The sequence below is a fragment of the Nyctibius grandis genome, chromosome 7 (assembly GCF_013368605.1).
Source record: "Nyctibius grandis isolate bNycGra1 chromosome 7, bNycGra1.pri, whole genome shotgun sequence".
In the NCBI taxonomy this organism is placed as follows: domain Eukaryota; kingdom Metazoa; phylum Chordata; class Aves; order Nyctibiiformes; family Nyctibiidae; genus Nyctibius; species Nyctibius grandis.
This window is the reverse complement of record NC_090664.1, coordinates 44,410,275-44,423,008: the sequence shown is the minus strand read 5'-3', so window position 1 is coordinate 44,423,008 and position 12,734 is coordinate 44,410,275. Positions and strand designations below refer to the sequence as shown.

Here is a 12,734-nt window from a genome sequence, read left to right as displayed (position 1 = left end):
TACAAAACTGTCCTGTAAAGATGGGCAGAATATATACAACTTTTCTATGACGAAATGCAGGAATCCACAGTTGCAGTCACCACAAGAGAACAAGTTCAGCTAATTGTTCTGTGCCAAACAGAGTGCCTGGAAATACAGAAGAAGAGTGAGATCTACACATGGTGGCTGTTTCTTGTGTGAAAAAACCTTAACTAGGTGCATCAGTAGAAAAGCCTGAACTAAAGTGGAGAGGATGAGATCAAACTGAAATTTCTCAGAAATAAATCACTCCCTGCACATAGCTTTCTGGGGAGGCTGTTTATTTACTAGGCTGCCAAAATGATACTGGCTGAGCAGTGGGCCTTGTGGTAGGCATACAATTCAAAGCAAATATTGGGAGGTTAAGTATGACATAAATGGCATAGAATCATAGAATAATTTAGGTTGGAAAGGACCTTTAAGATCATCGAGTCCAACCATAAACCTAACACTGCCAAGTCCCACTAAATCATGTCCCAAAGTGCTGCATATACTTATCATCTTTTAAATACCTCCAGGGATGGTGACTCCACCACTTCCTTGGGCAGCCTGTTCCAATGCTTGATAACCCTTTCCGTGAAGAAATTTTTCCTAATATCCAATCTAAACCGCCCCTGGCACAACTTGAGGCTCACACATAACGCAACTCATACATAACGTATGAGTAGTCACGTTGGCTATCTTACCCTTATGATTTTGTCCATGCACATATACAGGTACTCAAATTAACCAGTTTGCTGCAAATTTTAAAACTTACGTGACTGAGCTAAATGTATTCAGTTCATTTTTTTTTGTTTAAAAAAATATCAAATTATGCGGTCAATCTGTATCATAAACGTTTTGCCAATGTTTTGATACTTCCTAGGTGCTCCAAGCACAGGTAAGGATCTTAGTGTGTGAAAACATGCAGAGATAGTCCCTTCCTCGAATGAGTACACTGTAAGAACATTTAAGCCCCTGACAGAACATTGCTAATAGAAAAAAAGAAATTAAATTATCCAAATTCTTTGCTTACAATCATTCACTCAGAAAAAAATAGAGCAAACCTCAGAGAACAGACAAAGGCAGAGGTCAAGAATAGACCAACAAAATATGCTAAAAGTTCCTAATGTATGTAAACCAGGCTGAGATCTACAGATGGGAGGTGGTGAGAGTTTATTATTTCAGAAAATTTGGATAGATAGTTTTGGATAGATGACTCTCAAGCATTTTTAACAATTTCTCTTTCACCTGAACTGTGCAGTTGAAAGTTGTGTGGAAAGCTCCAGCCTGAACAGAGTCTGTGTAATGGCTCTCGGTATCACTGAAATGAGCAGGGCTGAATATCAAAGCTATTAATCTCAGAAGACAAAAACAGACAGCCCTCATAGATAGGAGGGTGACTCACAAAACAGGCAGCCCAAAGCTGTAACCAGCGACTGCTGTCTGTCCTGCTGCGGACAAGGACAACTCAACAACATGAAAAGAAGCTCTTGCTACAGTTTATGGGCCAGTATTTTGAAGTACTTTGGCCATTTCATGTTGCCTTTGGACACCATGATGTAAACTGCAGTGATTCAGAGTGTGTCATCTGGCCATTTGCGACATGAGGTCAGCAACCTCCAGGAGCGAGGTGGAGAAAACCCTTGAGCAGGGTAAACTGTTTCTTTCCAGCTTTGATGTACCCGTGTCCATCGCAGCTGCACTTCGCAACACTAAGAGCTGGAAAACATGGACTCCGTCCATGTCCCTGCTCGGTGGTTTTACACTTTAAAATCTGTTCCAGGTGGAAAAAGTATAGAGAAAGCAGCATTCAGTGCAGTCTCATTTCAAGCTGTGAGCTGGAGTAGGTATTGGATTCTGTAAGAAAAAAATCAGAAAACTTCAGCGGCGTATTGATAAATCTTGCAAGGATGAAAATGCATTGGCAAAACCATGTGCCAAATCAATCACCTCTATCTACTATGCTATCAGTTTAACAGGTTAGCAAGAAATTGTTTTCCCTTATAGAAAACAGTTGTTTGACCCTGGTAGATTTTAATTATCGAACTCTTGCAACAGCCTATCTGTAATTAAAGTCTTTGTCAGCTTCCCTAGATTTCAGGTGAGGTTGTGCATTTGTAGTTTCTGTGGTGTCGCTAAGACAGCCAATTTTTCATTCCTTGAAAGTGGTTATAATTTCTTCAGTTATAACACACACGCATACCAATATTCCATGTTCTATTTCTACTGTCTGTCTGTATTAAACAATATCCTGTACTAGTGATTCACTGCACTTAAAACTCATTAACTTGCAATATAATTTAAGTTCTGAATAACTTATTAGTAAGAAGTGGGGTTTTTTTGTTGTTTTCTTTTCCAAGAGAGAAGATAAACTGTAGAACATATTACTGAGACATATATAATGCACATTTACCTCCGTATGAGGGAATAGCTACTAAACCCAGGATAAACTGAAATCCTAGAACAGATGTCATGATGGATGTAACTGAAGTATCAGCTGGATTAATGTGGAGCCACAGTGTGAACTTCTGGCAAATTAGAAGGCTCCTGAGTTGGTAATTCCCTGGCAGCAGGAAGATCGGTAGGGCTAATCTTGTCTGTCTGATCTATCTGTTTTGGTTTGGCTGCATGAGTTAATCTGCTCTAAATTCTGCTCTCAAATGTGAAGACACAGCCCCTGCAGAAAGCAGCAGGACCTGTGCTCAGGTGTGGTCCTGAAGAAGACCATTCTGTAATTTTAATGTGGAAGAAATCCTGCTTTTAAAATACGCTGCTAAGCATTTCCTTGAGTCCTGGAATGTCAGTTGCTGAAGGGCCTGTGTAGAGGATGTCTGTCTTTTTGCTCAGAGAAACAAGATGAGACCTGAGTGAAGACTTTTTTTGGCACTGAGCAGTGGCTCTCAAGCTGCTCTGCTGCTGCTCTCCACAGAGACGCTCCTGCGGTGTGTTGTAGTCCGTGCATTAGTGTAGTCAACAACAGATTAAAAACCAAAAGGTGATCTTATCAAGTGATTTTGTTGCCACTGATTTCAGCTCTTCTTGCCTGTTGCACCTTGACAGACTTGATGTCCTACCTGTGCCAAGGCTAGTTGGTCAGCTTTGTATTGGAGAAGACAACTTGGTTTTGATTACGGAGTTTAAATCTTTGCAGACCAACTTAAGCTGTTTGGCTTGTTCTGTGAAGAATTAAAACATCCTTATGCTGTAAAACACTGCACTGAATTTTGGAAAACTTACTCATTTACTGTCATCATCTTTTCAGTCTTGAATAAAACAGATTACTGGCAGTATGTGACAGTCTGTCATGTATTTTAGCTCATGGGGATTCTCCTATTTCATTTGAGTCTTCCTTTTACTGATTTCAGCAGCTGCAAATACTTTTAAGGAAAACAAGAGGAAAAGAAGGCAATAAAAGGACATGAGATGAAAGGAGAAGTGGGATTGGGTAGGAAAAGAGAATAAAGTGGAGAAAGAGGAGGAGAAGAAAGATTTTGAGGTTCATAAAGGAACACAGGAGAAAGCAAAGAGTGAAACAGATCACATGTCACCTCTTTCTGATTATTTTTTCATATTTCACCTTCTCTAAGTAAGCCAAGAATGATCTTAAAAGCAGAGTCCGAATTTCAGCTGTCTGCTTTTGTCCCCTTCCTCTTTAAAGGGAGTTACAGATGCTCAGAAGTACTCATGTCTGGTCATAGCGCGTATCCGGAATTTTTTGGAAGTTGTCAGAGTAGTTTTGCAGTAGCAGTGAAGGTGACCGTGTGTATCCTGGTCACACTCCCTACAAGGATTCATGTAATTCATTCCCTGCTGGTCCTTCATGCTTTGACACTTGTCTACTGGCCTGTGCACTAGAAAAGGCGTTCTGCAGGTGCTATGGGACTTTGCTCGGGAGCAAATATTTATGCAGGAGCGACAGATAGATAGTGTGTGTTTTCAGCATGAGCAGCAGGTGTGCATTTAACTCCGTGTGTAACAGGGATAAACGTGTTCCAAGTGCATGTCTGTATTTATATCCCTCTAAATTTCTGTGCAAATTGGAAAGTCTCTGCTGCAATATCCTTACCCCATGCAGTCCTCCCTTTTACCATCGACACAGGAAGAAGCTGAGCAAAGGATATATTTCCCTTCATGCTCTACCAATATTTGCCTGCAATCATCAAAATAACTTGTTGTCGAAAGCCATGGCACTATCCCATTCCCTTTCAGACCAACAAGGATGAGAACAGGGTGAGAAATTAAACAGGGATCCCTAAAGAGGAACACCAGCTGAGAAATATATTCTTAATATGTTTATAAACCACACGAATCATTTGTATGGTGGAATATAAGTACTGTCATGTTTTGATAGGTCTTTTGACTGACACACCCCGTGGGTGTTCCTCTTCATGTCACAGGAAGGTATTTTTTCAGGAATGCTCATCAATAGATAAAACCTGATTGTGGAAAGTAATCTGGCAGAGCTTCTCTGCAGCAAGTGAGTTCCTCTGACAGCATCTGAACTAGTTCCAGGTCTGGCAAGTACTGGACAAATAGAGCCCAGTACTGTAGCTCTGTGTTGATACTGTTTATTCATTATTTGAGTAGGGTAGGTAAGGCCCTAGGGCCTGATACAAATCCCACAGAAGTCAGTGAAAAGGGTCCACAAGCCTTTTTAGTCTTTGGAATCCTGTATTCTGTGTTTAAGAGTTTGGAAATCTGTGCCAGGAGCTTCATCAATAACTGAAAGGCTGGAAGAAAAAGAGCAAATTTCTGGACAGGCAGAAGGAAGGAAAGGAGAACAAAAACATCCAATAAATTCTCAGCAGAGACAAAATGTCTCCAAGTACCTTTTGTAGATGAAGATTGAAAATATCAGTAACCTCTGATATTTTTAGGAAAGCAACAAGTTTCTAAAAGCCTTAAGACGAAATTAAAATGAACATCCTAGGGTCTTAAAATAATTAATTCTACAAGTAACCTGTAGTTCAGTCTTCTATAAATTAATCACATTCACCTTGATTTATTGTGGTGGTCATAAATCCCTTAAGTTCTACTATTTTTAACACTTTATTTTTACAGTTTTTAATGATAATTGCTGGTAATTGAAAAGTTGCTAAAAACTTAATTTTACTCATGATATGTTTATATGTTTGTGTTCAATATTATAGGGATAGGCAGCAATGACTCCTCTACTTAGATTATCTAGTATTTTCCGTGCTGGAAAATATTGTGATTATCTTTTGATTTGATAGTTGTTGGGAAACTCTGATGACTGAATGTCTGGAGCTGCCCTTTGAAATTGGTCAGGGATAAAATTCCAGATCTCTAAAAGTGCTTTTTCTTTGTCCTGTGAAATTCTGTTGGGATTTTCTGGTCTCAGCTGCTGACATTCACTATTCCCCTTCTTCCTTTTCCTTTCCTCTGGAAAGCTTGCTGAGACTGTAACTGATGGTGGACTTTGGGGATAACTGGGCTCATATTCCCAAAGCAAACGCATCGGTCACACTAGCGCGGCTGGAGTCTGCAGAACAGCTTCAGTGGAAGGGCATGAGAGAAGGTGGCAGATCATTCTCCTCCCAGCACAATCCCTGTGGTGGCTCTTGGTCACTGCCGGCTCAGAGCTGCAGACTCTCCATGGCCCTAAAGGCAAATAAAGAATGGCCAGCTCTAACGTCTGACTTAGATACATGTTTGCAGTAGGAGGATGTTCAGATCTTTACCTGTATTGTTATGTGAATATAATTCTATTTAGCCCTTAGCATAAATAGAGTATGTGGTAGGAGAGCCAGGGCTGGTAAAGCTAGTTGCTTGAATGTTTTCCTGACGACAGTTCATAGCTCTGGGTATAGGTCCGTAGCACCCTTAGCATCCACAAAAACTATTCAGATATCTCCCGGCAATGCCCCCTTCTGTGCTCTGGACACCCCCAGTATCTTCACTCCTTCTGTATAGGTCATGTTTTTCACTTCTTAGACCTTGAACGATCCTGCTTCCTTTCCTGTGGATTATCTCCAAGTGCCCACACCAAAAAGTGACTCAATATCCTAGCTCAGGCCTTCCCAGTTCTCAGCACCATGAAGCCATTACTTGATATTACTTAGAGAAAGCACTGCCATTTAAACAGTTTGATGAGGGCTGAAAAGCACTAGAGAATTATTAAGAAAACTATTAAAACCCCTTAAAGATAATTCTTTTAAAAAGTAGCGTAAGACCAAAATAGATACAGACAAAAAAGTAGTAAATTCACCTATACTCATTCTTTAACCCTAACCACATTTTCGCTACCTGAAGTTGCTTGAGGCACAGGTTGGAGCCCCTGGAAAGGTCAACAGTCTCGTGGCTTTTCCTCAAAATCATGGATTCTTCTTTGCTACAATTCCTTCATTCTATTATACCACAAAGTAAGTTCTTCTCTTCCCAGATTTTTTGCGTCTGCATCTCCTAAGTCTGACATTAACACCTGCGTGACTCTATAATTACTTTTTAATGATCTGAGGACTTTTCATTCCCCAAATCCCAGCCTCTTTTGAGAAGTCACAGAAAATATTTTTTTATCCAGCCTCATTTTTTTTCCAGGCCAGAGCTACCCACAATTACTTAATAAGCTTTAATGATGATTGCCTCATTCGTAAAACAGATGTTAGGAACTATTGCCTTGCTCCTTCGTGGAAGTACCATGAGTAAGTATGTAGGAAAACATCTCAAAAATATAATGGCAGAGAAGTCAACCCACTCCTTTAGTTAAAATGTTATCCATAGAAAGATCTCAAATAGTCATAGGCATGTTTGATTTGATAAGATTAGAGACTCAGAGTAAAATGTAAATTATTTAGAATTTTAAAAGTCAGGTTTTTAAAGGTACGAAAAACAAGTTAAGGCTTTATCTAATAACTGAGCAGGAGGAGAGGTACAGCAGGTTGGTTTCTTAAATCATCAAACCCTAGTAGTGTTTAGTATATTCCCTAAGTCATTTTTGCAAATGGCACTTTGAACTCACATCAGGTGCAAGAGTTTAATTTTTTTGTCTTCTTCATATAACTTAGCTACCCCATTTTTTTTAACTTTGACTTCTACATGATTTTGATAAATTTTTTTTAACTTTACTTCTTTGAGGAATAGCATTGCTCTTCAGTTTGACACCAGTCTTTCCACAGTTCTGAATTAACTCTACTTGGCTTAAGGAAACATCTATATTTAAGATTGCGTGAACTTCAAAGATACCATACATTGAATCAGTGTATTCTTGTCAGACCAGGGAATATCTGTGAACAGACTATTAAACCTGAACATATACAGAATTATTCCAGAAAAATTCTTCCATCTAGAGTATAAAGGCAGGATAAACTGTGATAGTGGAAATCAGCAATGCTTCACTGCCTGAATAGTTTTAACATTCAGATAAAATTGACTTTTGGTCATCTGCATTATGTTGCAAGATTTTCACTCCTTGCATGTTTGTAGTGTCTTTGCAGGGGATTTCAACCTGGTGGCCATTTTGAACAGAACTAGAATATTAATTATTAGTAATCGCAAACTCTGATTATCTCCATCTCATGCTCCATCTCCTACTTCTTTCTGCCAGACAGCTAATTGCCTCTTCATGGAAATCTTCCAACAATGTACCAGTTAACAAATGAATTGTCAGGTTCTATGGTGTATTAGCCCAGAAAAACTCAACATCCAGAACCATATATATGCCACCCATATTGCAACATGGTGTCCTCTCATTAAGTACATGGAAAGTAGTTGTAAGTTTTCTAAACTAGCAAGTCTTGCCAATTTTTCTCCTGATTAGTATAATCCTTTTCTCATAATCTCTTATAATAATGTTTTATACTTCATTTATCTTACATAATTAGATCTTGGACAATCTCACAGGCTTGTTACTTTTGTTTGGTAAAGCTCATTCTTCCTTCTAAAACAGCAACAAACACTGTACTCGGTAAATTGTATCCAAAATGTTTTCAGAATGATGTACGTGTAACTTGGGTGTGTGTATCTAGTGGGAAAGAAATTAAAATCTCGGAGGTCCTTGTTCCTGTTAGTACTATCACAATTCATGCACGAGTCTAAGTTTTGGCCTTAAATCACATCCCATGATAAACCTGTTTTCTTTGTACTTCACTACTGAAGTTTCCCATTTTACACATTTAATAGAAAAACTGTCAATATTTCTTTCTAAACTGTTTTATGTTTTTTTTTTCCAGTACACTGTTAGAACAGCTGGGAAAACTGCCAAGAAACTTGCTAAAGACAGTAAGAGCAGGAATTAAATCACAGAAAAACATGAAAAACCTGTAGCAGGGTCTGAACAGTGAAATAATTACTGTCAACCAGCAACTGTATCTAATAATACGTTTTATAGCAGTGTGGTAAAGTTCCTGATATGCAACATTGTGTTTCAGCAGAGAAATGCAAATGACAACTGAAGATAATGTTGAACATTACAAAGTCTATGCCACTGTAAAATTGCTTGTTAAAGACAGTCTTGGAAGAGTCTCTGTTGACCTCACATTTTTACAGCTGTTTCTGCAAGTTTCTCAGGTGATGTCTATTAAACCAAGGATTTATACCTCTTCCATCCTCTCAGTATGTTCCCAGCAGCTCTTATGATCACCTAGAAAGTACAGAAACAGCAGGTTAGTGGAAATTTTCAACATTTGCCAACAGTAAATTTGATGAGCTACACTCATAACAATGATGTGGAGTGTGCTCAGTTATCTCAGTTATGAGCTGTAAACTGTTTACCCCAGTTGTTTTTATTTCTGCCTTTCTAAACTCCTGCATGCTGCCTTTCTATTCCACCCAAGTGAATACTGGGGATATGATAAAATATTATAATATGTCAGGTATGCTTGTTTCCTGCTTTAAAAGAGATGCACTTTTTCTCATAGAATTCAGATCCTCACCTATATTATTACTTCAGATAACTCAGGCAGGTAATGGCAATAAAATTAATATCTAAGCTTAGAATTAGGTCAACTGGTGGACTCTTTCATCTTTGATCTTGTGAGTGTCCCAAAGCTTTCCAAAACTGTAATGAGTGGAAGAAAACTCTATGGATTTCAGTGAAATGAGACCAGACACTCATGGGGCCAAACTAATATAATCTGACCCCTCCATTTTCTTCACTGGAAACCGCTAACCAGGACGCAAAGGGTTAGGGATGCCATTCTCACCTGTGACCGAACTGGGCAATAATTTCACCTTTGATGTTTTAAGAATATCATTAATTCTGCTCCTTAAGTGTATACCTACTAAACCACAGATAGCTTTGCCATTTTTACCAGGTTTGATGTTCATAAAGTTACTAATACTATTGCTATGGGAACAGTTGCCGGGAAGAGAGCACCAGAGGAGACATGCTGAGGTGCCCTGTGTAGTGGTAGAAGGCTGTTGATGTTACTTGAATTTCGTGTCTCCAGTACCATGTATAAGTTCAGGAGAAAAAAAAAAAAGCTTTTCTTTTTTTTTCCCCTGCCTTCCTGTCCTCAAAACTCTGCCTTCACTCTGCTGTTAACTTGAATTGTTTCACCATTTCTACCCAAAAGAAATACGTTGTCAGGCCACACTGAATCTCTAGTGAACTGTGCAACTCCATTGTTCTCAGTGAAATCCATGAAAAAATGTCAGTGGTATCTGTGACACCCTTTGACTTCTGACGGCTTTGAGTAGAAGATTGCTCAGCAGTTCCATGGACGCTGATGCTACTGGTGATGCACCAGTTTTCGCTGTGTTGGTTCTGTTGCATTAACAGACACCCAAAGGACTACGAAGACCATCTGATTTAGTCTGTGTACGGTGGCCTTCCCCAAACATCAGGAGAAACCTTCTGTTTCCAACAGCACAAATTCTTTCTGGGTCAATGTCTTTCCCCGTACTCACGTACTTGAGGGAGGGCGGCAGCAGGCAGCGCCCCGAGAAGGAGCAGCGAACAGTGCCCGTCCGTCCCCCGAGTGCACCAACCGGGTGCGAGGGCCGAGGGTTTTGCGGGGCTCCTTGCGACGGGTCGGCCGCAGCTCCGCAGCCAGGGGCCCCGGCAGGGAAGAGCGAGGCGGAGGCCGCCGCACACCCCGGGGCTCGCTCCGGGGACCCAACCCCCCGCCCCGCTCCGTCCAAGCGCCGGGCGGGTCTTGCTGCCGCCGGGTGCCAAGCCCCGGCCGCCCGGCCCGCTCCCCGGCAGGGACCGTCGTCTCCCCCCCGCCCCGTGAGCGCAGCCCGGCGCCCCGCGGAGCCGGCCGGCTGCCCCCGCCCTGCTGCACCGCCCCGCGCCTCCGGAGAGGGGAGGCAGCGCCGCCACCGCCCCGCCCGCCGCCGCTGCGCGCCGGGGCAGGCGCCGAGCAGGTGGCCGCAGGCAGCGGGCAGCGCCGCGGCATGTGATGTGAGCGGCCCCCGGCTCGCCGCTCGGCCGCGCTCCCCCGGGAAGGCAGCACCGGCCCCTTTGCCTTGCGCTGCCCTCCCCTCGCCGGGCCGCCCGCGGAGGCAGGGCGCTCGCAGCGGCAGCCCGGCAGCGGCCGGGGTCTGAACGCCGCGCCCCGCCGGAGGGCGGCCGTGGCGGAGGGCGGAGAGGAGGAGGAGGAGGAGGAAGGCTGCGCGGGGCTGGAGGGACGCGGGAGTCCCCCGGCCGCGCAGGATGAAAGTCACCGTGTGCTTCGGGAGGACGCGGGTGGTCGTGCCCTGCGGGGACGGGAACATGAAAGTTTTCAGCTTGATCCAGCAGGCAGTGACCCGGTACAAGAAAGCGATCGCCAAGGTGAGGGGCGCGGGGAGCGGCGCCCGCGATCAATATGGCGCTTCCCGGAGCGGGGAGGGAAGCGAGGGGGAAAGTCCGGGCTGCCCCGCCGAGGCGGCGGGAGCGGGGCCGGGGCCGGGGGCGGCCGGCGGCAGCGCAGCCCTCCGGGGAGCGTGTGCCCGGCGCCGGCGAGGGGAGCAGGGAGGGCGGCGGAGCGGGGGGGGAGCGACCCCTCCGCGGCGGCCAGCGCGGCCACACCGCAACTCCCCGCGGCCGCGGGCGCTTGGCGGGCCTCGGCCCTTTGTTCGCTGGTGCCTGGCGGCGATGTGGCGGCCACGGGGTGTCGGGGCAGGGGACGCCCGAGCCTGGCAGGGAAAGGGGCGCGGGGGCCGGCGATGCCGGGTCTGCGCGGAGGTGAGCGGCGGGGCCGAGGCGCCGGGAGCCGGGCGGGAGTCGCCGCGGAGGGTTGGAAATCCAGCCCCAGGCTTCCCGGCCCTCCAGGCCCGGCGGGGAGGGCGGTGGGAGGGGAGCCCGCCGCAGGGGCGTCCGGCGGCGCCCCGCGGGCTGCCCGCCCCCCGCGCCGGTCGGGGGTCCGGGGGGGGCCCGCAGAGGTGCGGCCGCCCTCTGTGCCTCCGCACTTGTCCCGCTCCCCGGGGGCTGTGAGGGGAAGGCTCCGCGTGTGCGGGAGTCGTGTGCGGTGCCCCGGGGCGCAGGGAGCCCCGGCCCGCGGCGGGGCTGATCCCGGGTGCCGCCTGCGCCGGCCTCCCTCAGCCCCATGTTGAAATCCCTGGCTGCGGGTGTGCAGGCGGTTGCACACTTGGCTTTCCCTACATAGGCGACTTGTTGGGCTTTGTGTTTTTTCTTTCCTCTTTTTTTTTCCTGTACTTTCTTCTTGTTGCTGCAAACTTCTTTTTAATCAGCTGGTTTGTTGGGACAATGTGACCGTCGTTGGCTGAGAACTTGAGCAGAGCCCTTCCCCTTTGCTCTCCCTGATCCATCCTAGCAGTGAAGTGCGCTTTTTTCCCTTAGGCCTTCTGACATACTTTACACTTCTGAACCTGGAAGTTTTGTTTTGGCAAATGCTGGCTCTCGGGCTCTCTGAAACCTGCACTGGAAGGAATACTGTGAACAGTATATTGATTGGTTTGAAGTGATTCCCAAGAAAATTTTTAAATCAGTTTTCTCAGAATTCCAGTTGCTGGGGAGAGAAAAGTAACTGATGTTCCCATCACCTCCCCACTTGATTCCTGAAGAACATGGTTTTGGAGAGGACAAATGCATTGTCTCTGTATTTTTATTATTCCTCTCATAACACAGTTGTGATTCTGGCTGGAAAAAGAGTAAAATGATTCACTAGGATATGGCCGTGACTGCATGGCAGCCGTTACTTATATATGGCAGATAACGCATATGGGAATCTACCTGCACGTAGGAGACAGTGGCCGAAAGTACCTTTCTGGTTAAGGTAAACCAGTGGACTGTAAAGTGTGTCCCTTGTGGGAGCACTGAATGCTTCATCGGGCCATTCAGCTGAGAAGTGTTGGCAGAATTCATTTGTCAGTGTTACAATGTTGATAAAATTAATTCTTTTGAAGTATTGTGTTCCAAAACTGTGGCCCTGAGTAACTCGTGTGCCACTGAACTGAGTCCTGGTTTCCAGCTGTTAAATGGCATTAAGGGGTGGCAGTTGCATTCGGCAGTACAACGTTAAGCCTGGCAGTGGTTGCAGTAGTGAATGCAATAGTGAGCATGGGAGAAACATACGCCGGTCACAGGGAAAAGGTTACATGATTGCAAGTGGTGTGGGTTTGTTCAGGAAAGAAGTGGTCCACCTGCGGGAACATGACAAAATCGAAATGTAACTCTTCTTCAAATATGCCAACCTAGTTACTAAAAAGACAGTTTTCAGAGGAGCAGCCAGACTTTGACTGGCCCCTGGTCCCCAAAGCTCCCCATCCTGCGTTTAAATTGGTATGGTGGCTTTATTTATTAGTATTTAAATGGTGGTTATGCTAGATGC

The 12,734-nt window shown here is 44.8% G+C and overlaps 1 protein-coding gene across 1 annotated transcript in view; it reads left to right on the top strand.

Moving 5' to 3' along the window:
• The first annotated feature begins 10,504 nt into the window (after positions 1 to 10,504).
• PARD3 (par-3 family cell polarity regulator) overlaps positions 10,505 to 12,734 on the top strand; it is a 482,350-nt gene continuing 480,120 nt past the window's right edge. Inside the window, 1 exon segment of the mRNA XM_068405039.1 lies at positions 10,505 to 10,735. Within this exon segment, the coding sequence (XP_068261140.1) occupies positions 10,616 to 10,735 (120 nt within the window). The 5' untranslated portion in view covers positions 10,505 to 10,615.